Source organism: Anastrepha ludens, chromosome 3 (genome assembly GCF_028408465.1).
Source record: "Anastrepha ludens isolate Willacy chromosome 3, idAnaLude1.1, whole genome shotgun sequence".
Classification (NCBI taxonomy): domain Eukaryota; kingdom Metazoa; phylum Arthropoda; class Insecta; order Diptera; family Tephritidae; genus Anastrepha; species Anastrepha ludens.
The window spans coordinates 116,814,424-116,840,402 of NC_071499.1; the positions used below are offsets into that span (position 1 = coordinate 116,814,424).

At 37.8% G+C, this 25,979-nt stretch overlaps 1 protein-coding gene across 2 annotated transcripts in view; it reads right to left on the reverse strand.

Annotated features, from left to right (window-relative positions):
- Nucleotides 1-8,422: 8,422 nt before the first annotated feature.
- LOC128858869 (ras GTPase-activating protein raskol) overlaps nt 8,423-25,979 on the reverse strand; it is a 47,966-nt gene continuing 30,409 nt past the window's right edge. For both annotated transcript variants that reach the window (XM_054095413.1, XM_054095412.1), the window contains 6 exons: nt 20,751-20,871; nt 13,019-13,146; nt 11,756-12,946; nt 9,297-11,678; nt 8,879-9,224; nt 8,423-8,813 (listed from right to left, as the gene is read on the reverse strand). In XM_054095413.1, coding sequence (XP_053951388.1) covers nt 8,570-8,813; nt 8,879-9,224; nt 9,297-11,678; nt 11,756-12,946; nt 13,019-13,146; nt 20,751-20,871 — 4,412 coding nt within the window. In that variant the 3' untranslated portion in view covers nt 8,423-8,569. The remainder of the gene's footprint in view (nt 8,814-8,878; nt 9,225-9,296; nt 11,679-11,755; nt 12,947-13,018; nt 13,147-20,750; nt 20,872-25,979) is intronic.

The following is a 25,979-nucleotide window of genomic DNA, read 5'->3' on the forward strand; positions in this document are numbered from 1 at the left end:
ATAAGCATTTCACTAAACGAGTGATACACTGCGATTGACCTGAGCGTAGTCGCGGAAAGCAATACAGGGCATGTCCGCAGGCAATAATCTTTGCGTCAATTGAATCTTATACGGGAATAAATGCAAATCAATGCGGATAATTCGTTGCAAAGTGGTCCGAGCAATGCCCAACTGCTGAGAACGGCGATTTTGGGATGTCCTTGGCGACGTCTCAACACTGGCCCTCACAAGAGCAATAATCTCATCCGATCGCCTTGGTGGTACAAACCTTGGTCATACCTTTCGTACAAACGTGTTCTTAGAAGGCGCACTTTTCACATTATTTAATTTTTTATACGCACGTTGAGTTTTCACAATTGACTTCTTTTGTTGAATGTGACAACAATTTGGGGCGCTCGCGTGGTGTGTACTGTTCCATGGTAAAAATCTGCTTGGACTGACGCTTCCAACGCGATATGTCATTAAGCGATCTGATGTCTATGTCAAAAGAAACAGGGTTGCCAGATAAGTCCATCGAATATTGGCTACTCTGTAGAGGCTTGTCTCTGACTACTAACTGCGGGGTTTCCAAAGCACTCTGGCCAAACTGAATCTTAAACAGATGAAGTGCGTGTATTTCACAATGACTACTGCAGGAGTTGTGAAAATTTAGAAGAAATTGAGTCGGTATAACACCTCCTCCGTGAATGTTTTACGCTTCAAAGAAGTCGTGCCAAATATCTTGTCTTGAAATTTGTAAAATGTCTCACTGAAGGCACTACTTACCTTCTTAAAAAGACCTGAGTGGTTTAAGCAACTTAGTTAGGAGATGGACAACAAATGCTCGTATCACAATGAGGCTTGGAGCCACCGAGTGTGAAGCAACCTGAGTAACTTAACCAACCTTAGATCGATAGTAAAATTTTATTCACTACTTGTGTTTTATTAACGAATTCGTGGATCTGAATTTCTACGCCACGTACATTTCTGCAACGCTGTAAGCACTCGTCGACCCTGTCCGCTCTAACTTCCGTGCTGCTCTTTAATAAATGTACCTGTAGACATCTGCCATGGCTCTCTCATGTTGATGAACCGTTCTTACGCGTACCTTTTCAGTTCCATTTATAACTCACCTTTTCTTTCAATCGATCCATTCCTGCTTTTCACTTGCCCTCTAAGTATAAGGACTTATAATATTTCCACCTTATTGGTCCTCCGTAGTTGTAAGTTAAACACGTTTAGAAATTATTTTTAATTTTTAATAAATACTTTATATCTCTTGCCATTTCATTTTAGCAAATCGAAAGCGAAACAAAAGCTACTGACAATGCGATTCGATTTACATTCGATAATAGATCAGATACTAAAAACTACGTCAATATAAACAGCGCATTTGTGTTGGTATATACGAGTATGTTTAAGTGTGTGCGTGTGTTGTAAATGCATGCATATGTAAGAAGTGCATACAATGTTGTTTTTTTTTTGTTGAAAAAGTTTTTTTTCTTTGGTTGAAAAACATTTTTTCTTGTGTATGAAAAAGAGTTTTTTACCTTTTATTCTACGTCTACATTTGCCCAGAAGTCGCTCTGGAATGGTGTTGATGAAGAGTTTGGTCATTTTTAGGGGTGTATGTGAGTGTTTTTGTGAAAGTTTAATGCGTGAAAAATTTCAGAAATTTCATTCGCGTACATTTTGCGCATTGTAAAGGCATAACAAGGCAATCACATTTTTTTATTTTTTTTTATTAAAAATTCTCAAAGTTACCTTGAACTCATATTTGTAGCACTTTTTCGGTTTCTTTGGGTTGTCAAAATTATAAGTAAATGCGCAACTTTTTGGTAGTTGTTTTTGCTTTTGGTTACGAAATTGTTTGTTAAACATAGAGTCATGTTTTCGGGATGAGGTGCATAATATTTGTAGAATATTCCCGAAATTTCGATCTCGAAACTGAAATTTTAAAATCCCGCAGTTTCGGCACTACAAAAATGGTACGAAATTGAATGGCTTAACATAAATACAGTTTTTCCTTTTACTTATGCAATTTTTTTTAAGCGTAAAGTTTTAGCTTTCGAATTGTTTGCTAAATCATAGTTTCATGTGGTATTTAGCATCGAGACACAGCCTCAAATCTACTGATTTAGTACTATTCTATTCGAATGACGTGCATATTACAATATTTGCTGAATTTTCCCGAAAAATATCAGGATTCCGAAAATGTAATTTTGATTTAGCTCCAAATTTTCTGCTCGAATGATGTGCATACTATTAATCGAAATTTCTTGAAAAATTTCGGGATCTCGAAAATAAATATCGAAAGTTCGGGGTTCAAAAAGTGGTCCGAAATTGAAAGTGCTAGCGTAAATACAGTTTTTTACTTTGCAATTATGTAATTTTTTTATTACAGCGTTTGCTGAGAATTTTAGCTGTCGAATTGTTTGCTAATTCTTAGAGTCCCCTTTTTGTATTTATGTATAAAGTAGCGCATTTAATATCTGCATCAGATCGATCGATTTAGCTCCGAATTTTCTGCTCGAATGGCGTGCGTAATATTTGCAGAATTTTACCGAAAAATTTCGGGATCCCGAAACTGAAATTTTGTAATCCCGAACTCTCGAGATCGAATGATTTATCTCCGAATTTTGTGATCGAATGACGTGCATACTATTTACCAAAATTTACCGAAAATTTTCGGAATCCCGAAACTTAAATTTTGAAATCCCGAAATCTCGAGATCGACTGATTTAGCTTTGAATTTTCTGCTTGAATGACGCGCATACCATTTACCGAAATTTACCGAAAAATTTCGGGCTCCCGATAATTTAAGTTTGAAACCCCGAAAATTCGGTGTCAAGAAAGAGGTGCGAAATTGAATGCCTTGGCCTAAACAAATATGTATATGTATGTATACATATATGTATTTTTTTTACTATGTAATTATGTACTTTTCCTGTAGCTTCGTGTATTTTTGGTTCACACTGACTTTTTTTTGTTGTTTTTTTTAATGTATGCGCTTTTAAAAAAAATAAAATTTTTTAATTAAGCAATAATCAATAATCTGTATGAGTTTATGCATTTAACTTTAACTTCACATTTACATTCACTGTTTAAACATTTTGAGTGCTGGTTTTCTGTCACAAATTTCTTCATGCAAAGAAATGCCGTTCAAAAATTTTAAATTTTTTATTTCCTTATTTTTCTTATTCATGCGTAAAATGTTTATTTTTTACATTAAAAGCTTACTCTAAAATGAAAACTTTTTCTTTTCAACCTTTTTGCTTCTTATTGTTTTGGGCTAAGCTCTTGAATTTTGTGGTTCTACATTTACTTTTGCGCTTGCAATTAAAATTATAAAACTTAAATTTTTTAATATTAAAAATACAAAAACAAAAATATGTACATAAATTTGAAGAGGCAACGTCGTGGTTTGTTGACACTTTTCTTTGGTGCGGAAAAAAATTTTCTTCGAAAAAAATTAGTTAATAACTTATTTTTCCATCTAATTTAGGAGAGTGAGTGGGTGAGGTTACTGAAAAAATGAGTAAATGATAAAGTACAAAATTTTTCTCTTAGCGGTTGGGTTTTTTTTGGCTGAAGTGCTTAAAAAAATTGTTTAATATGGAATGCAATTTGCTTAAAAATTTGCATGAAAATATGATTTCAAAAAATTCTTGAGTTAAATAAATCATAATCTTTGGTTTAATATTCCGCCGGGCGAGCGTCGCTGAGGACGAAAGGTATTGGAGTGCGCAGTAAAGAAAATAAATACGTTGAACGTCATAAAAACTAAGGCTTTATTTAACACAAGAAAACTTTTCATAAAAACAAAAAAAAATTATAAACAAACTGCAATCATTGCTAATGTTGAAATGCTATTGTGGATTCTTTATTGCACGGATTTCACATCCAATTGACGAAGTAATGCCGTCATATTCCGTCTTATCAGATTCAAAGTAATATTTGTCAGAACTGTCGCTATCTAACGTATCATCTCTAGCCATCGTGCGTAGGATAAAATATATAAAAAGCCTGCCGGTTTATCTGGCGGTGACAATGAGAGACTGAATCGAAGAACAGAAATTCGTTCTAACTCTAACGTTGTCTCACATCGTAAGTTTGCATTATAAGGAAAATAAGACTTCTTCACCCCTGCGGTCTTTGAATGAAAACGTGACTCTTTTACTATACATATGGGTAACTTATCGCTCAGAACGACAGACGTCGCGAGCCTTGCAGATACGAACTAATTTGGGCGCCTATATGCCGACACGCGTCCGCAACGCTAAAACGGCTGCCGAAACTCGTCCCCAAAGGGTTAAACTCGAAAACTGAAAGCTTTTTGACTCAGAAATTTTAAATTTTGAATTTTCGTTTTATTTGTAATTTTAACTAAAACTTTGCTCAATTACATTAAAATCAAAATATTTATTTAAAAAAAAAAAATACTTTTAAACCAGAAAATTTTAAAAACCATTTCATCAATTTTCAATTCCCAGTTTCTATCAATTTTCAATCAATCAATTTTTCAATTTTCAAACTCGAATTTCAATCAGTTTTTCAATTACCAATTTCATCGAAAGTCCACCGCCTAAATGTATGCAACACCTGACCATGTCAACAATGTTCGACTTCTGCCTTTTTACTAGGCGCCCAAGAACGGCCTGCATCTGCAATGTTGCTGAAACAAATGCATCGCAAAATTTTTGTCAGGCTACTTGTTGCTTGGATACAGATGCTGCGCAACAAAACTGCAGCAGCAACTTTGTTGCAGAGAGCGTATTCAGGCATTGCTATGCATTTCTGTGTGTCTGGTGGCAGCGTAGCAGTGGAATATTGATTGCTTACTTGGCGCGTATGGATGCTGTGAGCGATGTTGAGCGTAGTTCAAATTAGTTAGTAGAAATTAAATGGGAGAAATAAATTTAGTGAGCGAGAGTGAATCGTCCCAGTGGAAAATAAATAAGAAATTTAGTTATTTAAACTGTTGCGCCGGAGTTTTATGCCAGTGGGATTTTATTTGTTATTGAAAAAATTTTTTAAATTTAAAAACTTTAAATGTACCACTTATAAGAACTTTTAATAGAAAAATAAATTAAGTTTTGTCATTAAAGAAAACAGAAAAACTAAAAAATTAGCTTTTATTTAAATGAAGTATTTTTTAAATAATATTTTCATAAGAATTAAGGATTTTTGGAACGTTTTTGACTTTTTATTTATTTATAGGAAATAAAAATAAAAAATTGACTTCGAAAGAGAGCATAAAAAAATGAAATTAAGAATTTCCGCCGATTTTTATATGCATTTTTTGGACGTTTTGAAATATTTTTTATAGAGTTTAAAAAATATTTAATTAAAGAATTTCTAAATGTCTAAAAATAGTAAGTTTGAAAACTGCCAAGAAACGTTTATAAGATAAAGAGAAAAAACCAAGAAAAATTAGAATTTTTTTACTTCAAAAAGTGTTTAAAATCATACTTCCATAAAAAAATTTTCTTTTGTGAAAGTTTTTTTTTTTTAATTTTTTAGATGTTTTTTTAATTATAATAAATTTTAAAAGAAATTCAAATACACCTCTTAAAGTACTTTTAAAAGCTGGCAAAAAAACATTGAATAAAATTTTTGCATTAAAAACAAAAAATAGCATTTTTTTTAATTAAATATTTTTTTATTATATTTGCATAAGAATTAACGATTTTTGGATATTTTTGGAATATTTTTGAACTTTATTTATTTTTATTTATTTTTTTATTTATAGGAAATAAAAATAAAAAATTGATTTTGGAAGAGAGCTTAAAAAAATTATGTTGCAGAATTTCCGATTTTTATATGCATTTTTTTTTTTATTTTTTGAAATATTTTTGAATGTAAAATGATTTTGAAAGAGAAATTAAATAAAAAAGTAAAATCAAGAATTTCTAAATGGGCCAAATGTAGTAAGTTTAAAAGCTACCAACAAAAGTTTATATGATAAAAAAAGCAAAGAAAAATTAGCATTTATTTAATTGAAACATTTTCTAAAAATCGTATTTTATTTAAAAAAAATTTTATGTAAATTTTTAAAATTTTTGTTTTTATGTAAATTTTAAAAAAAATTTTTATGTAAATTTAAAAAATTTTGTTTTAATTATAATGAGTTTTGCGAAAATTTAAATGCACCACTAAAAGTGCTTTTCAGTTGACAAAAAAAATTTATAAGATAAAAAAAAGAAAAAATAACATTTATTTAATATAATGAAAACTTTTTTTAAAATCATATTTATTTCATTAAACAATTTTTTTTTAGGTATTTTTTGTATTCTTTAGTTTTTGGGGTTTTTTATTATGATGCTTTTATAGAGAAAATAATTTTTTTCGTAGAGAAACTGATTTTTTATAGAAATATTAAACTTTTTATGCAGGAACTAATTTTTTTTAGAGAGAATTAATTTTTTTTTATAATGAAATAAAATGTTTTACAGAAAAATTAAATCTCTTATAGAGAAATGAAATTTTTATAGAACAATTAAATTTTTTACAGAAAAATTAATTTTTTTATAGAAAAATTAAATTTTTTATAGAAAAATGAAATTTTTATATTAAAATTAAATTTTTTATAGAAAAAAATTAAATTTTTCTTAGAGAAATTAACTTTTTTTATAGAGAAATAATTTTTTTTTTTATATAGAGAAATTAAATTTTTTATATAGAAATTATTTTGTTTTTATAGAGAAACTAATTTTTAGAGATAGAGAAACTATATCTATAGATATTAAATTTTTTATAGAAAAATTAATTTTTTATGGAAGAATTTAAATTAATTTTTTATAAAGAAATTAAATTTTTTTTTACAGAGAAATTAAAATCTAATTTAATATTGAAAAATCAGTAGCCTGTTTTGGGTGTCAAATACATTCGCAACAGTTGCGCTTAGGTTATTCATAACCGGCAAAGGTAGGTGGGTAGAAAGTAGCCTTCCCCAAAAAACTAATAGAAACTCTTTATGCTTTTCAAACACGAACAAATTTCAAATACTAAATAAAATCCAAAAAAACTGCAATCAAATTGAGAAATTAATATTGACTTTTTCTTTTTATTTTCGCACCTGTAACTGCATTCTTCATATCTCCTAAATTAAAATGCATCCAATAGAACTTGCAGAGGCCCTATGTTCCATATAAAAATAAAAGGATCAAATATAGTAGCACTTGCAGTCGCTGAAGGCACCCATAGCATCAACTTTTAGAGAACGACTTTGAACTATTTTTTAGTCCACTTTTTAGAGAACTTATTCCACACCTGCTTCACCCACTTCCCCCCATCAACCAACCTACGAGTCGCCCGCAAATATTACCATAGCAGTTTTTGCTCTACGAAACTTCCTTTGCTGCTGGAGACTCTTTCAAAGCGCCTTACAAATTTCTGTCTAATAGACGTTTCGAGCGAGAAAAGCGCGTGTAAGGGAGAGAGAGTTAAGGATGAGTTTGCTGAATGGGGGAAAAATGGAAAACTTTGGTTGATATTTGTAGAGCGCCATTTCGTGCGCCTACATCTTTTTACTAATCCTACAACTTCTTCAACTTCTTCTTCGTCTGCTCAACTCCTACTTTTTCGCCTTCTTAAACTACTCTTCTTCGCCATCTTCTCTCATGCACACTTTTACTTAAGCAGCGTACCAACACTTTCTTAAATAAGTAATTTTTTTTACATATTTGAATATTTTGGTTTTGTTGTTTTTTCTTATAAACAATACACAAACATTGAGTGCTTTATAATATTTCCATATTCTTTTTATTTCACTTTATTAAATTTTTTTTATTTCAAAAATTTCATTAAAATATGAATACTTAAAAATTTGCGCTTAAATACTAAAAGATTAAATAAATGTAAACGCTTATTATTTTAAATAGTAATTTAAAACGAGTTTGTGTTTTTGGATTATACAAATTTTCAATTCATACATTTTTAAAAATACAAACAGTAAAAAGATTAAAATTAACAAAAAAAAAATAAAAATAAAAATACAAACATTTAAAGAATCGCTGCTATTTGGGGAATCACTTCAAAAATACATGCGCTTGTGTACAACAGACAGTGGAGCAAAAGCAAAACAAAAACAAAAAATAATAAATTACGTAGGCAAATTTTTTTTAAAATTTCAAGATTAAAAAAGAAAGAACGCAAATATGGAACACAACTAAAAAATGCTCGTTACAATCAGTTTTGCATTAAAAATAACTTTAAAAACGAGTCAGCAGCCGCAAAGTGGCAGTTGTTAAAATTTTTTTACACGTGGATTTTAACAAAAAAAAAAAATAATAATAATAAAACTTTATTGGTCAGACAAAGAATTTTGCGTTAAAATAAACAAAGTTTTTAGCATTTAAACTTTTCTTTAAACTTAGCGCGCACACTGAAAGCTTATTGCCTTATTTTTTTCTTTTTTATTTTCATAAATGTTTTCCGTTCCTTCTACTTTACTTTAAGCTTCATGCTTTGCTGCCGCTTCCACACTACGGCGTCTACCCTACCCTAATGCGTTAATAATTTAATAAATTTAATTAGAAATTAATTATATCCCTCCGTTTCCCATTCCGCGCCACTGCAGCGCACCTCTTTACTGTGCCTGCTGCTGCTGCTGTGCACCTGCGCCCGTCAAATTCGCTTGCTGTTGTTGTTGCGCCTGCTGTTGGTTTTCATAGCGCTGTCGTAGCGCGGTCAGCGCGCTCAGCAGCCGACTATTAGCTGCATCCAGCGCGGCGATTTGCTGGCCCTGCTCCTCAATGACGCGCTGCTTGTGCGACAAGGCCAGCGACATCTTCAATTGCTCGCGCCGCAGCTCCTCCTCCATGGTAATGAGCCTGTAATTTAGTGAAACAAAAAATTTATTAGAAATATTTTTCACAACTCAATTTATGACACTCACCTATCGATAATACTGCGCATTGTCGACTCCGATTGCATGCTCAAATTGCTCACACCGCTGCCGCCGCTACCACCATTCGCGCTATTGTGTCGATTTAGCGCGAACAGCTCGTCACTGGAATCGCGCAGCTCCGCTTCGTCGCGGTCCAGCGTATGCCGCAACGTATCTAAGGTTTCCTGTAGCAGCTGTATTTCGCCATTCTGGTCGAAGCTGCCGCTATTTGCGCTGCCAGCGCTGCCGCCAGTGCTACTATTGCCGGCCGCCACGATGTGCTGTTGATGATTGCCGGAGTTTGTGTGCGCGCGTGGTTGACGACGGCGTTTGCCTTCATGTGGCGCGCAGTGACCTAAAATACAAAAATGAAATGAATCTTATAAATGTTGGCACTTCAATTATGTAGTGCGCTGCCACAACTCACCTTCTGTGTCTGTTGAGCTATCCGAGAGTGTGCGCGCAGAGTCTAAACTCAAGCGCCGCTGATAACGTCCGCCCATATTCGCGCTGCTGTGCGCCAAGCCGCCGCCCGGTTTTCCAAAGCCATTGTTGCTAAAGATTCCACTCGCTGCGCTGGAAGCAGCGACTGCTGCTGGCATATAGCTGCCGCTACTATTGCCATTCAACGGCGCATAGATGTCCTCACGCTTGAATTGTGGATTGGTACGCGGCATGCGCGTGCCGCTTGCAGTGGATTGTATTGACACGGGGCCTAAGCCTATGTTGGCGCCCGACGATGATGAGCTGCTGCCGCCGCTGAGCGAGCGCTGCGCTTCCAAATGACCGTGTGAAGGTGACTTCATCAACTTGCTGCTAGCGCTGCTGCCGCCGAAACCGTGATAATTGTCGGTTGAGAGGCGCTCCTCCGAGGAGGATGGCGTCAGCGTGCCGCCATTATTCAAGAGCGCTGCACGTGCAGCCACTAGACCGCCGCCTTGTGGCTTGGGGCGTTGTGAGGCAGCTGAGCCGAACAGCTGCTGGTGCGCCGATTGCGGTTGACCGTTGCTGCCGCCACCGGGGTGGAAGCCACTGCTGTAGTTGACACGCTGATGATGGTGATGGTGGTGGTGATGATGCGCGGGCGCTGAGTTTCCGGTCGACTGCTGCTGCTGCTGCAGCTGGTATGTGGGATTCTTGAAAGCGAGCGGCGTATTGCCGCTGCTTTTCTGCTGTTGCTGCTGCTGCTGTTCGATGGGGCTTGACGACTGTGACGGCGGATTGGTGGCGATGCTCTGATAGCCCGACGAACAGTGACTACTCTTAGCCGATAGCTGTTCACGCGCACTCTTTTGTTGGCCGCCCCCTTGCGATGCGTGAATGTTGGCAGACACAACCTCACCCACCACCGCATGCTCCTCAGCGTACTTGAAGAGATCATCCAGGTCTTCAAGATTCATCGGCATGTTCGGATGTGGATTGGAGTCGCGCGCCCCATGCAGATGTGCGCCGGATGCGGGCGGCGGTCTTTGGTATGCGGGCAGCTTGTGTGCATGCGGCGTGGAGGAGCTGCTGTGATCGGGTATGCCCAGGTTCAATTTGCTCGGTGTGCGTTCGTTCAGCACCAGGCTTACATTCGAGTTGTGCAACTTCTGGCGTTGCTGCTGCGCTGCGTTACCCTTCAGCATCGGCGTCGGTGACTTGCGCACAAAGGCGCTATTCGTATCCAAGCCGGAAATCTGTATGAACTCGCCGTTGGCCAGCTCGTCGTAGTTGTTGTTATTGCCACGTGGCAATGTGGTGGCACGCAGCATGCCCGCAGCGGTGCCGTCGCTCTCGTTACCATTGTGGCTGCTCAAATTGCTGCTGCTGGCCATTGACGACGACATATTTCCGTTGCTATTGCCCATGAGGCCGTAGTAATGCGCATTGCCGGCGCCACCGCCTACAAGTAAACGTTCCATGGTATTGTTGGCGCTCGCGGCAGGCGCAGGCGGGCAATGGTGCTGTACGTTGGCGGAAACCAGTAAATTGTGGCTGCTGCCACCGCCACCGCCATTGATCGAGGACGACGCCAACGAGCTCTGTGACTGCGCGTGTTGCAGCTGGGTGCTCATGTAGCCTGTGCCGCCCGCGATGGAGCTCTGCGAATTCGAGTGCCGCTTGTCCAGACCGCTGTTGCTGCCCATTGAGAGCTGTGATTGCAATTGATGCGGGTGTGCATGCGCATGTTGTTGTTGCTGCTGCTGAAGCAGCGCATTCACTGTCGGATCATTGTAACGGAAAATGTTCTTCTCCAAGGAGCTGGGCGTCAAAACGCCGCGCATAATGCCGCGCTCCGCCGGCATGGGTTTTGTGACGACTGCGTGTTGTGGCTGTGCCAGCTGCGCCTGATGTTGTATTGGTGGATGTTGTTGCACCTGCATGGGCATATCCTCCGGATTGCGATTCTCTTGATTCTCAGTGGGTGTGTGGGAGGTGGGGCACATGTGCGGCATGTGTTGCAAGAAATTATTGCTCTCTTTGGCTTTGCTAATCTCGTTTAAAATGTGTTGCAGTGGGTCGAGTTCATGTTGACGTGCCTCTGGCAGCTTGCTGATGCTTTCGCTGAGCAAAGTGTGCAGTATGGAAAGTTGTTTGCCCTGATCTATGTAGCCCGCCCAGTCGAGTATGGACTCGGGAGCGGCGTGTTCCGGACGCGAGGAGATCTGTTGCAAGAATTCTTTCATGCGTGGCGCCTCCTGCTCGAGAAAGTCATTGAGAAACTCCATGAAGCTTTCCTTGCCTTGGAAGCGTGTGAAGTTTGCCAGTGTTTGAAGTGTTTTTGCGACGAGTGTAAGATTGCGCGTAGCGCGTGCGGAGGGAAGCTCTGTATAGATAGAGAGAGGGAAAGAGAGAAAATTATTAGCACCAAAATAAACGGTTGGTTATATGCTTTACACTCACCGTTGGTTATATTGAACAAGCTTGGCGACAGTATCGCCGGGCACAGGAAGCGCAGAAAGATGGAAGCCGATATTAAATTATCCGCCATATCCTGTCGCCCCAACTGTTGTAAGCGCTCTCTGAAGGTGGCGAAACATGAGCGCAATTGCTGTGGAAAATGTTTGTGCGACTCATAGATGCACTGCCAGGCGCTACGCACTGCCGCGCGCAGGGAAGCTTGCTGCCGTTGCAGCGACCCGTTCGCTTTTGTCGGATCCACTTCACAGTCACGATCGGACTGTATAATCTCGTTTATGGGCGCCGACAGCGTGTCCTGCAAATACTGTTCGCCAGTTAATTTGAGAAAAGCTTCCATGCTCTTGGTCGCCAATGAATTGCCGCGGAATGTGAGCCGTTGATCGCCAACCCGTAACAAATCCAATGCTACGACATCGGTGAGGAAGGCGCCTGCCTGTCCCTGAGCGTGCATTAGCAACACGAGCGCCTGCCCAATGTCCTCTTTGGCCTTCACGCCTATCACCGGTTCGAGCGTTTCACAAACGCGTTTATAATTATTTTTCAGATATTCCAGAAAGTCGGCGTACACATTAATCGGCAGAATATCAGTGCTCTGGAAGCGACATTTGATGCGTAGCGTCGGTGTCACTTCCTTGCCATTGCGGTTCAAGCTGTCGTTGGACTTCTCACTGAGTATAGGATACCAGTCCTCGGAAAATATGCGCGAAGTTACTTCGTGTATCGGTATCTTCACCGAACCCACAAACATATGCTTATCGCGCTTCTTCTTCTTCTCCACCTCACGAAACACATTCACCGTGATCACATTGATGTCGGGCACATCTGGAAAATCGAAGTATTCACCCCAGAAGAGCAAATCAGTTTGTAGTTTGACGCTGGTGCGACCATACAAGGCCTTGTCAAGGTGTAGTTCGCAGAAATATTTCTTCTTTGGTGGTAGATTCTTTGCTTCGTAGATCCACATTTTCAACGAATTGTCAGTGTGGCGCGTGTGGTCGGCGTTTGGTGATATGGATTTACGCAATGAGTATATCCAGAGATCGCGTTCCTGGCGCGAGCCACACGCATAGTAGCGCTCGCCACGTGGACCGCCGCGCACTTGGAAACAGTGTCGACGGCCGAGCACGGACTGATGCACTGGAGCGACGCCGACAGCGCCGGTGCAGGAGAGATCTGCAAGAAGAAAAGAAGTTGAATGAAAGGAAATAAAAAATGGGGAGAAGACCTTCGAGTGAGCCAACTTACCGATCGACGACATGACTGCATGACTGGAGAGTAAACTCTCATGTGAACGCGAGCCGCGCAAGCCGCCTGAGCCTCTTTTGGTGCGTTCCAATTTGGTAACTGATTTTGTACGTTTGAGTGGATTTGATCTGCAATAAAAGGAAAGACGAGTAAGATAAGTCAGAGAGAGTAAATTAGGATTAAGAGAATTAAAGTTTAAAATAAAAGTTCATAAATATAGACTAGACAAGGATATCCAACTGGGATAAAATTCCATCCGATGGGGTAAAATTGTCGAAAGTACTCTTAAAGATGCCTATAGTGGAACTAGCAGCGGCGCTACCTCGGCTACTCACGAGCTCGGCAGGGCTGAATCAACAGCGTAAGCTGCTGAACACTGGAGAAACCCTCATGGGCATGCAAAATGAGATACTTTTACGGGGTTTGCAGTGTAGAAACCGAACTACTCAGTCTTGCCATAAATTCTATAACGAATTTCGCAGAAAAAAGTTCCGTTATTTTTGCTTTTGTAAAGTGGTCATTCTCGCGTGTTTCGAACCAGTGCAACCATAAAAGCCATTCGAGAAAGAATTCGCAGAATTCCTAAGGGGATCTTAGGAAGCATAAAATCTTGTCCAGCAAAATTAATGTATCGACCAGATCCATGTCAAGACTAATTACAGGTGATCTCCACATGAAAGCCCTGCGTCGCTCAACTGGTCATATTTTGAAAAAGGCGCTTGAAGAAAATTAGGCTCGACAGATGCAAGCTGCTTCTTCGGTGGCACGCGGTCAACGGCCATGAAAATATTCTTTTCACAGATGAGACAATTTTCACTGTTGAAGAAGTTTTTAATAAGCAAAACAACAAAATCTATGCTAACACTTCTAAAGACGCAAAACATGTTGTTCCAAGGGTTTAGCGTGCCCACCATCCACGGAGGCTGGATTTGAATGGTTCGGTTGGGAGTGTCTTGTAAAGGCGTTACATCTCTTTATTTCTGCAAAAAATGGGTTAAGACCGGGGCAAAAGTGTACCAGGAGAATGTCTTAGAAGGCGTGGTGAAGCAGTTGAGCAGTAATCTCTTCAATGGGGAGCGTTGATGATCCGTTCCAGTAAAAACCATCCAGCAGTGGCTAAAAAACAATATTCCTGGGTTCATAGCCGCAGAAGACTAGCCGTGTAGAATTCCAGATCTGAAACCATTGTGCTACAGTATCAGGTAAGAATTGGAGAACAAGGCCCCGTCGAAGACCTCACAGAAATTTGGAGAGTCTCAAACATCCTTTGGTTCGAGCAGCGACGTCAATATCTATGGAAACCGTGGATGCTGAAATAGCACCTTCTGTGACGTTTTTGAAGACGCAGAACATTGGTTTTTGTCTCTCCGATTTTTTGTCTTTGAAAGCGAAGGGCTTGACTTGAGCTATAAGGTAGGGAAACCAATTAAGGTTAACAGCTGGTTTAGTTTTTTGAGCAATAAATCTTGAACTTTACAGGCAGATTATTTTTATATGTAATACAATTTTATTAAAATGTATTCTTAAGGTAACAAAAAATATGTTTACCATCAATTTTTTATCATTTGTTTATTGATTATGAATTTTTATTTTCTTGTTCACTCCTCTCGGGAGCATAGGGCCTCGACAAGACTCAGTCTTGCGTTGGTTTCGTTAATCTATTTTGGTTTCTGACATGATAGGTGATTGGCCTGCCGCTACCAGTTCTAGGAATAACGCCTTCTTACTGCTTGGGGCGCCATCTGTGTTTCACATTTTTCTGGCAGAAGGATCGCACAGATGGTTGAGGGCTTCGCTAAATTTGGTGTGTCTGCACTATTATCGTGATTGCCCATTTCCTCTTGCAATGTGGCCACTGATGCAATGTGTCTTTGTTTTTGCTTGTTTTCGCAGCCACAATGCAAATTATGCGCGGACTATTGTGCGGGAGTAAGGATGGAAAGGATTTGGTTTTTTTTTTAGAAACAGGGAAAGTAGGTAAATTTGGAAAAGTGCGAGGGCCGTGCTTCACTAGGGATGGCAGGCTAGTGCCCTTACGCTAGACTACCGAGGCCGCATCGGCTCGAAAAAAATACCATAGTTTGGAGAAGAACGCGTTTAAAGTTGAGTTGATGCGGTCGGCTCGGAACCGATGACATGCCATCAAAAAGGCTATAACTCAAGAAATTAAAAAAAAATTCTCTTAATGACACATTCTTAAATGTCTAAACTTCCAAAATATGCAAAAAAAAAATTTCGATTTTTTTCAAAATTCTACACTAGAATACCCCTTAAGCTGATTCCATTTATTAAAAGTTCAATTTTTTTATTAGCATCCAACAGGTAGAAAGTACTATGTTAACTTAAGTTGTTCTGTCAAAAGTCCACAGATTTGTACCTACACATTTGCATGTGCATTTTCTCTCAAACATTTACCCACATTTAAGCACCGAGCCAACATTTTGACAGCTGGTTTGATAAATGCAAAACTTTTTCCAACTGAAAAAAAGAAATTCAAATTGAATGCTCAGGTATTAGACATGCAACATAACCACACCTGCTGCCAAATGCTCAAAAGCAAAACACATAACTGTATATGTACGTATGTATGCATGCATGCATGTAGACATGTCAGTGAGCCGAGGCATATTGGCAACGCCGGCGGACAAATGGCTTGCAACATCATTTAAAAGCGTTCTTACTTCCTTGCGCGCGATACCTCGCTCCACACCCCGCTCTCGGTTGCTTTAATTGTCCGCCAGGTGGGTGACGTGACATGTGCTCGCAATGCATTTTGTCTGCCCTCATGCGACCGCTTGAGACACATATCTACATATGTGTTCATGCAGGTGTGTGTGTGCGTGTCGAATGCAAATGCCGTTGATGCCAACTGACAAAGTTATCACTGACATATTCAGCAAAGTTTGGCGAATAGGTGCAACATTCGCAACTTTTATGTGCACCAGTTATTTTATGGCCCCATAGCAGCAATGAAGTTACTTTATTCATAAACATACACACACATACACACACGCATACATGCAATGGCGATTTTAAACTTGGGCGCTATAAAAATGTCAAAACAAACAACCGACAAACGACTGGAGTGACAGCAATTTTATGTCTCAGCAACAATGGCTGAAAATGTTGATTTGCGAAGTCAACAAAGCAATCGGTTGTCATGGCAAAGTGCAGACATTGAATTTGTTGCAATGCAGCAGCGGTAAAATTTATTACAACACTATTGCCAATTTTCACATTGCCACACACCCGGAAAGTGAAGTCATTGAACCAACTAAACCAAGTAGGCATTTACGTCCATTTTCAAAGGTGTTGCGTGAAATGTGTTCCAAGCACTTGCTGCACACTTCCTCTTCCACCCATGTCGGCATACTGCAATTGCGCTGCACTTGTTTTGGTTGCCAAGTATTTCCAATCAAAGTTTTGCTTGTGTAATCTAACTTTTATTGTTGTTTCAAAACACTTTTCTATTGCCTTTCTCCAAATCATTGTTACGATTACTGCTCGCTGCTGGCACACAATTGTCAGTTGTCATGTCAATAGTCATTTGGGTGTTTTTGACATTGATTGACAGTTCGGTGATTGCTTTGCAACAATTTCGCTTTATTATTTGCTTGGCTGGCTGGTTGAATAACTTCTGCTGTCGCTTTACCGGAGGTTCATTTAGGCGTTCAATTTGTGCCTTGGAAGATTGCCAGTGATGTCGGATGGCCTTTTGGAAGTCACTGTTTAAATATTTAAATTGTTTGAAGGAAATAAAAAAACTAGCACAGTTTTATTTTAATTCTTAACGAGATGGCTGAGTCACTTCGCTCAAATGTAATATGGGTTCCTGACCATTGCGATATGGAGGGCAATTGGAGGGTGGCTGGACAAGCGAAGCTCAGCACCACACTTCCTAACGAGAACTCAGAAAATTATACATTTAGGTAAACCCCTTCAAAGGCCACAAAATACCATGAGGTCGAAGTGCAAACCTCAAATAAATCTAGTACCCCCACAAACAGGCACAGAATTTTTTTATGAATAGCAAACGAAAGACGACGTAGTGAACCCGCCCATGAAGACCACCCAAGAAATAAGATTGAAAATCAAAAAACAGGAAACAAGAATCAGAAAAAAAATCAGCAATTACCCGACAATTGTGCCCGACTTTCAATTTTAAACGCCAGAATCGCTGCTAAAGCATAATACTAAGTTCGCATTTCACGTGGAATGGCTGTCAAAATTCATACAAATTACAATGGCGTGAAATATGCGTGAAATTTCGTAAGTATTTCACGGGAAATTAACGGCTGTAAAGTTAGTACGAGCCTTAAGCCAAGATGAGCGCAACTCAATCACAAAGATTTCTGTTATAACGGCGCACTGTCTTATAGGCAGACACGCTTAGAGGCTAGACGCATACTTTCTGCAGAAGCTATCTACATAAAAAAGAGGACGAGATGGTTTTGCACCTCCTGTGTCACTGTCCTGCTGTATCCAGACGAAGAGTCATCATTCTAGACAGAAAGTTCTTAACTGATCTGGAAGTTCTCATCACTGTGAAAATCGGCTATCTTCTAAAATTTTGAAAATTTCACATCGGTTTTAGGGAGATCTGGACAAGTTCCCCATGCCGAATTATAATGGATGAAGCGACGCTTGGAGTGTTCGAGAGAAAGATTCTGCGTAAGATTTTTGGACCTTTGCACGTTGGCAACGGCGAATATCGCAGACGATGGAACGATGAGCTGTATGAGCTTTACGGCGACATAGACATAGCGCAGCGAATAAAGATCCAGCGGCTTCGTTGGCTGGGTCATGTCGTCCGAATGGATACAAACGCTCCGGCTTTGAAAGTATTCGATGCGGTACCAGCTGGTGGTAGCAGAGGAAGAGGAAGGCCTCCTCTGCGTTGGAAAGATCAGGTGGAGAAGGACTTGGCTTCACTTGGTGTGTCCAACTGGCGCCGGTTAGCACGAGAAAGAAACGACTGGCGCGCTTTGTTAAGCTCGGCCAAAATCGCGTAAGCGGTTATCGCGCCAATTAAGAAGAGAAGAAGAGATTAGCGGGAGTGTGTCCCATAATAGACAACGGTTCAACTTTACCTAACTATATTAATTTGATCCTTTTATTCCTGTATGGAACATAGGGCCTTACCTAATCTAACTAATTGATTTTTAATGTTCAATTCTTGATTGTTATTTTCTTGATTCCTGTTTTTTTCATTTTTGTTTCTATTCTTGATTCTTAGTCCCTTAATATTGATGTTTGATTCTTAATTACTGATTTTTGATTTTCGATTCTTGTTTCTTGCCTTTTTGATTTTTGTTTCTGGATTCCTAATTCTTGATTATTAATTCCTCATTTTTGGTTCTTGTTTTTGATTTTAGATTTTCAATTCTTATTCCCTAACTTTTTAGTTTTTGTTTCTTGAGTTCTAATTCTCGATTAATAATTCTTGATTTCTGGTTTTTGTTTCTTAATTCCTGATTATTGATTATTGATACTTGGTTCCTGATTTCTAATGTTTCATTATTTCTTAACTTTTTGATTTTTGCTTCTTGATTCCTCATTTTCGATTCCTGATTTTTGGTTTTGGTTTCTTGATTCCTGAACTCAAATTTTTGTTTCTTATTTCTTAACTTTTTGCTTTTTGTTTTTTGATTCCTAATTTTTGGGTATTACTCCCTGATTTTTGGTTTTGTTTTTTGATTCTCGATTCCTGTTTTTTAATTTTTAATTTTTATTTCTTCATTTTTGTTTCTTCATTCCTAGTTTTTCATTGTTGGTTATTAATTCCTGAGTTTTGGTTTTGGCATCTTGATTTCTGATTCTTATTTCTTGAACTTGGGATTTTTGTTTCTGCATTCCTGATTTTTGATTACGATTCCCATTTCTTTCTTGTTACCTGATTCCTAATTTTGCATTATTAATTCCTGATTTTTGGTTTTTGTTTCTTGCTTCTTGTCTCTTAATTTTTGATTCCTTATTTTTGTTTTTTGATTCCTATTTCTTTATTCTTGATCCCTGATTATTGATTTTTGTTCTTGATTCCTAATTTTTGATGTTCGATCCTTATTTCTTGAATTTTGGGATTTTTGTTTCTGGATTTTTGATTTACGATTCCCATTTTTATTTTTATTTTTAATTATTCATTTCTAATTTTCCACTTTCCTAATTTTTACTTCACTGATTCCTATTCTTAATTCCTGATTCCTAAGTTTTGATTTATATTTCTGGATTATTGATTGCTAGTTATTGATTCCGAATTGTTGGTTAATGATTCCTGTCTTTCTATCATACATTTCGGCTCTTCATCCTTGATTCTTGAAACTTGATTCCCGTTTCATTCGATTTGCTATTCATTCACTTCGTTGGCCTTGCAGTTTGCTTGCATATAAAAGTAGATGTCTTTTGTTAGCATTGCCAACTTTAGAAATGCGGAGAAAAACTTCATCGGTAATGTTTATAAGGGACATAGTTACGAATCATATCAAATGTCACTTCTTGCTGGAGCTAATACTCTTTAATTGTCCCACTCGTAACCTAAGACTCAGCAATATGTTCCATTTACCTTATCACAAAACCAATTTTAGTCGAAATGAACCGCTTGCACGTTGTATAAGACAGTCTGACCAATTATGCAAACATTTGGATATATTCTCTAACTCACGAGAGACTTTCAAATCAAAACTTAATCTGGAGATACACTTTTTGAATTGTGACTAATGTATCTCACAGTATTGTTTACCATATATTATATTTAAGTTTTAATATTAGTAATCTATTTAAGTTATACTTTAATTGATGAAATAAATAAATAAATAAATATACACCTGTTGCCTGACTCCTACCTTTGAAATTTATATTTTTGTTTTTTATTCTTGATTCTACTCTTGATTTCTGCTATCAATTTTCAAATGTTTATTCAATTAAGCAGTTTATGAAATACAGAAAGGAGGAAGGGTGTAGTGAAGATGTGTAATTATTGTTGTTGTTATTTTTTCGTATACGGATAGCTCTAAATTTCGGTTTTAGAGAAAAGTTATCACAGCCAATGACTAAATTGCCGAGTATTTTCCATGTGAAAGCTCATGCCATAGGTTAGTGTGCCGAAAGTAATCTTGAGTGAAAATAGGCAACGCGCACATTTTCAGTTCAGTAATAGTCAGCTCATGCTAAAGAACGTTTCATCATGTACGGTTCTTTTCGGCTTGTTCAGTGTGTAGAAAACTTGCTAGCTGATAGTAATACAATAACTAAGTTGACAGGAATGCTAAATTCGGAAAGGTCCCGAGAAATCTCGAAAACCCGGGACTGAAATTTTGAGGATTCCGAAATCCCGCAATTTACAAAATGTGAAGGAATTAGATGCCTCGGTCCATATTCGTCTACTTTAACCGAAAGGCTTTTGGAGCTGAAATTAGGTCTTTGAAGGGTCCTTGTACAGCACACAGTAATCTTTCCGATGAAACAAGGTATAAAAATTGGTGTGAATAAAGAACTTATGTCCATAAAATATTATAAATAGCACCTGCGGCATGTTTTGTTCAATATTAATAGTGACAAGAAATAATAAAATATTTATCAGTCTTTTTTTTCATTTTAAAAACAATGAATATTTCTTGCTTTAGAAGAAGAATGTAGTTTTTCGAGCTCAAAAAATTATAATGAGAACTGGAATTTGCCACGAATATCTCTTCTATTCATTCTGGTTTAGTTTATATTATATTATTCTTCAACTCACCGTTTTGAAAAGAAATTCGTAAACCTTGATGTTGTATTATGTTCTTGTTGTTGCTGTTTTTGACCCAATATGGGTGTCGCCGGTGCGGAACCACGCCTGCAAGCCTTTTCGTACGATGTGTCTGTGAAAAATGAAAGAGAAAAATTTTTTATTTAAAATTTGAAATTATATTTAAAAATTATTTTCAAATTTTCTTTCTTTGAAAAATATTTAATTTATATGTAATGCAAGAAAATATATTTAAATAAATTTAGTTTTGAACAATTTCTTATCAGTATGTGGAAATGTATAGGACTATGAATAAGTTCGTGCGGGTTTTTTTCGAAATTTGAAACTTTATTGACGTAAAACGGTTACAAATTTAATATTCAAAATATTGTCCATCGCTTACTACTACTTTTTCCCATCTTTCTGGCAATTCACGGATTCCCTTTGTGAAAAATTCGGTCGGTTTTGCCGCAATCCACGAATCGATCCATTTTTTGACTTCATCGTAATTACGGAAGTGCTGGTCAGCCAGGCCATGTTGCATCGATCGGAAGAGATAGTAATCGGATGGCGCAAGGTCTGGACTATACGGCGGGTGGGGTAGGACATCCCATTTGAGCGTTTCTAAGTATGTTTTGACCACTTGTGCAACATGTGGCCGAGCATTGTCATGTTGCAAAATAACTTTGTCGTGTCTATCGGCGTATTGCGGCCGTTTTTCTCGCAGTGCTCGGCTCAAACGCATCAATTGTCGTCGGTAGACATCCCCCGTAATCGTTTCATTCGGTTTCAGTAGCTCATAATACACAACACCCAGCTGGTCCCACCAGATACACAGCATAACCTTCAGGCCATGAATATTCTGCGCCGACGTCGATGTTGAAGCATGGCCAGGGTATCCATACGTTGCCCGACGTTTTGGATTGTCGTAATGGACCCACTTTTCATCGCCAGTCACAATTCGATGCAAAAAACCCTTTCTTTTGTGCCGTTGAAGCAGTTGTTCGCATGCCATAAAACGGCGTTCAACGTCTCTTGGCTTCAATTCATACGGCACCCAATGGCCTACCTTTCGGATCATTCCCATGGCTTTTAAACGTTTGGAAATGGTTGATTGATCAACTCCCAAAGTTTTTGCAACCTCTTCTTGCGTTTGAGCCGGATCTTGATCGAGCAATTCCTCCAATTCGGTATCCATGAACTTTGGCGGCGCACCCTCGCGTTCTTCGTCTTCCAAGCCAAAATCACCACTTTTAAAGCGTGCAAACCACTTCTGGCACGTTCGCTCAGATAGAGCATGCTCACCATAAACTTCCACCAAGATACGATGACTTTCGGCTGCTTTTTTCTTCATATTAAAATAATGAAGAAGAATTCCCCGCAAAAACACATTATTTGACACGAAATTCGACATTTTCAAGTGTGGTAAAAATATTGTTGTTTACGCTTCAAATAAAAAACTTATACTGACGTTTGTGCCTTACGACAGTAGCTCTCCAATGAATGTTTGGAAATGTGGATCGATGGAATAATAATCAAGTTACGCCATCTGTTGTAAAACCGCACGAACTTATAAATAGACCTAATATTAGTTATCAATGCATTTATGCATTCTCTTGTGGTGAGAATATTATCACACAAGTTGAAAAATTCTTTGTGAGTGTGGTTAGAAACGATTATTGTTGTTTTGTGGTGGGCTTTAAGCAATCTTCGTCATTGGGCACTTATCAGCTCCGTAGTTATAAATAAAGTTTAAGCACAAAGCCTGTCTTGGATTGAGCGACTCGCTTACGTATATGAACTTAGGAAACTCGAGGGGTGGCTATTATGTAAGGAGGCTGACGATGCTTTGGAAAAAGTACACCAGCGCAGAATGCCAACGAGCATCAGCTGTTTAACGTGAATCCTTCTCTTTCGAATGTGCTGCACCATCTGTAGACAAAGCCAAAAATATGCAATACCAGCCTGGTTATTTAATAACCACACCTAAGTTATGCGTTGACCATGGCAGCATTTACCAACAATTTTATATTAGATTAGATTAGATTTGTGGGAGGTTGGACAAGTCCAAGCACTCAGTCAGGAAGACCCGGATAGATAACAGTGGACGGAATAGAGAGACAGGATAGATAAAGTATGGATGGTAAGACAGGCAAATAGGTTGGATATCACTCTCCTACGAATCTTTTGGATTCATTGATGAATCTTAAGAGATCCGGTGGGGGAAAGGTATGAACTTTATCCATGCTCAGAACATCGTGCCCCAACAGCGTAAGTCTGATTCTAGAGAGCGCCAAAATTTTATCCTCATAAAGAAAATACACAGCAGCTTTTAAGGATGACAACGGCAAACGTTTTAAGATAGATATATGTATATTTTGAGTAGGTGAACTTATAAATATTGTGTATATAATAATAAATAGAATATCTGCACCTAGAAAAGACATCTAAGAGTTACAGATTTGGTTATAATCACTATTCGGTAGGACCCAGATTCGATGGCCAATTATTAACATGAAAAATAATATAGAAAATGTTATTTGTAATGGCGGTTACACCTCGCATACGAGTATAATGGCAAACCTCTGGGTGTAACTCTGTTATGAAAAAGGGTTTCATAAAAATCACGTGCCGAAAGGTGGCCTTTCGGAGGGGGTGTAAAATTGTAGGCCATTCCATTTGTAGGACCACATCAAAATCAAAAAAACCTAAATGTATATCGATTATCCATACGCATATGATTAAAAAATATTTGGCTGCCCTTCATAAAGGGAATCTCGCTCGCCTTCAATTTGTTGGGCTGTTCGGAAAGTAATTTAGTTTTTTTCCCGACAGAGGACTTAATTGTATTTTCTCACAGCTAACTTTACACTTAAATCGCATTGTCATTATATGTTTTGACACCTGATATAGCAAAGCTTGTGTGTGAAAAAATTCAATTGATTTTACGCAGTAGTTTTTGGTCGGTGCCCTTTTCAATATGGAGAGCAATAAGCAGCATTTTCGTCATATTTTACTTTTTTACTATAGAAAAGGTAAAAATGCTGTTGAAGCCAGAACAAAATTAACCGATGTGTATGAAGAAGAGTGGAGACAATACGCCAGTGCCAGAACTGGTTTGCAAAATTTCACCACGTTCTGGAGGGCCGGTTGAAGCTGATAAAGCCGCGATAAAGGCATTAGTTGATGCAAACCGGCGAATAACAATACGTGAGATCGGTGAGAGGTTAAATTTATCGAATTCAACTGTTTATGACCACCTGATAGGTCTGGGTTTAAGATCGTCTTTCATTTTCACCACAAAAAAACTCAATTACTTTCCGAACAACCCAATAATTTTGTAGATCAGAAGAAGTTACAGCTTCGTATTCAATATGGACTAAATCTTCGTATTAAATTTACTATCCAAAAAATGGGCATACAATAAGATAAGCCACAACTATACAAAAAAGCTAAGCGAAAAAGCACTTAGGAGGTGCCAAAATTGGATACTTGCAAATTAATAAAACTGTATGTGAATTAGGGTGAGTCAATTTGTATGAAACGATTTCGATGTACGACATCGTTCCTAGCAGATTTGAATTCTGCATGAAAAAAAGTGCATTACAGCATAGCTTTGAAGCCTATCAAACCCATGGCGAATCTATTAAAGGTGGTGTTGGTAAATCAGCTGATTTGTTTTTTTCTTTCGCTGCGTCCATGTGGCTGTCAGCACAGAATAAAACAAGACGAATTAATTTTTTGTTTTCTACTTGATCAAGCCCCAAAAAAATTTAAAGCGGGGTAGCTTTAGTACAATAATAATAAAATTGAGAGGGCAGTCAGATAGAATGCGGGTAGAAATTAGATAAAATAAACTTCCTGCTCAAGTAAAAAAGATCTCAAATAATTGTAAATATGTTGTTAATTGTAAAAAATGTTAATCGCGAAGCTTCTGCTCTCACCGCCCGGAATGAGTGGAAAGTAAAACTGAAGCGTAAAAAGCCGCATCACCACACGCAGCAGCCCAGAGTAGTTGGTGGAGTGTACAGAGCATCATAACTCATTTGTATAACGTAAAACCCTAAACCAATTCGTTCGTTGGTTACTTATAGTTATAGAGTTACAATAAAAAAATGTAAAAAAATTCATGATTAGAAAAATATGCTAAATAAAATTTTTTAAATATTGTAAGATTTAGTTGTTTTTGGGTTTGTTGCAAGTTTGAGTTTGATTTGCTATTAAAATAATAAAAATACAATCCATAATAAAAAATTAAATAACTAAAAATACAATGAACATAGTTTTGTAGATCAGAAAGAGTTCTATCGAATGAATACTTAACCTTTGCCAAACTGCAAACAAATCCGTGTAAAATAAAAGAAAATATAAAAACGCTGTGAACTTTTTCCCCAACCCAATAATTTACTCTTTAGCGCAATCATGGGGTGCTTTAAAACAAAATAGATATGAGAAATAAATTTTTCCAACCAAAAAAGCTCCAACCAAGTTTTTATTAAAAGAAAAATAATATTCATAATACTCTGGACCCTACTAAACTTTAGATTAACTTCGTGTTAATTATAAATAGCTTTTTTTTAATTTGGTGGACTCGAAATTGCCTTTGGAGCTGGGCGCTAGTACACTTTTCTTTTAGAATTTTATGTCCGCATTTGCCAAGAACCATGACGAAAAAAGGAGACGCCCTAATGCACATGCATACATACATGCATATATGTGTGTAAGCATTTAGTTAATTTTTATTTTTACGAGTGTGAAATATTTGGAATTTCACTTTGTATTAATTCGCGGTAAGATGATTCACATAAAAAAAAAACAACTCTGAAGAAACCTTCAGTGAACTAAACTTTCAAGAATAAAAATCGCATGCGACTTTTCGCTGCAATATCGCTTAAAATTAGCATATCTGCATATGGGTATTTTTTACATTTTTTCTCAACTTAAATAAATAAATTCCAGCGAAAAGTAAATATGTAGATTTTGCATGCAGACCACTAGACGTCAAGCAATTTATTGCAATAGCACTGGACAATGGCTATATCAATAGCATCCAAGGCGCTACTAGCCACATAAGCTAACCGCGGCGGCATATCAGTGTATGTGGTATATGTACTTGTATATGTGCAATGTGTATGTATTTACCCTGCAGTGAAAAGACAAACAACTCAGCAGACATTCCAACTCATGTACTGGTATTTGATCGTAGAAGTTGGACTAGTTCGAGAGCGACTAGAAGAGCGA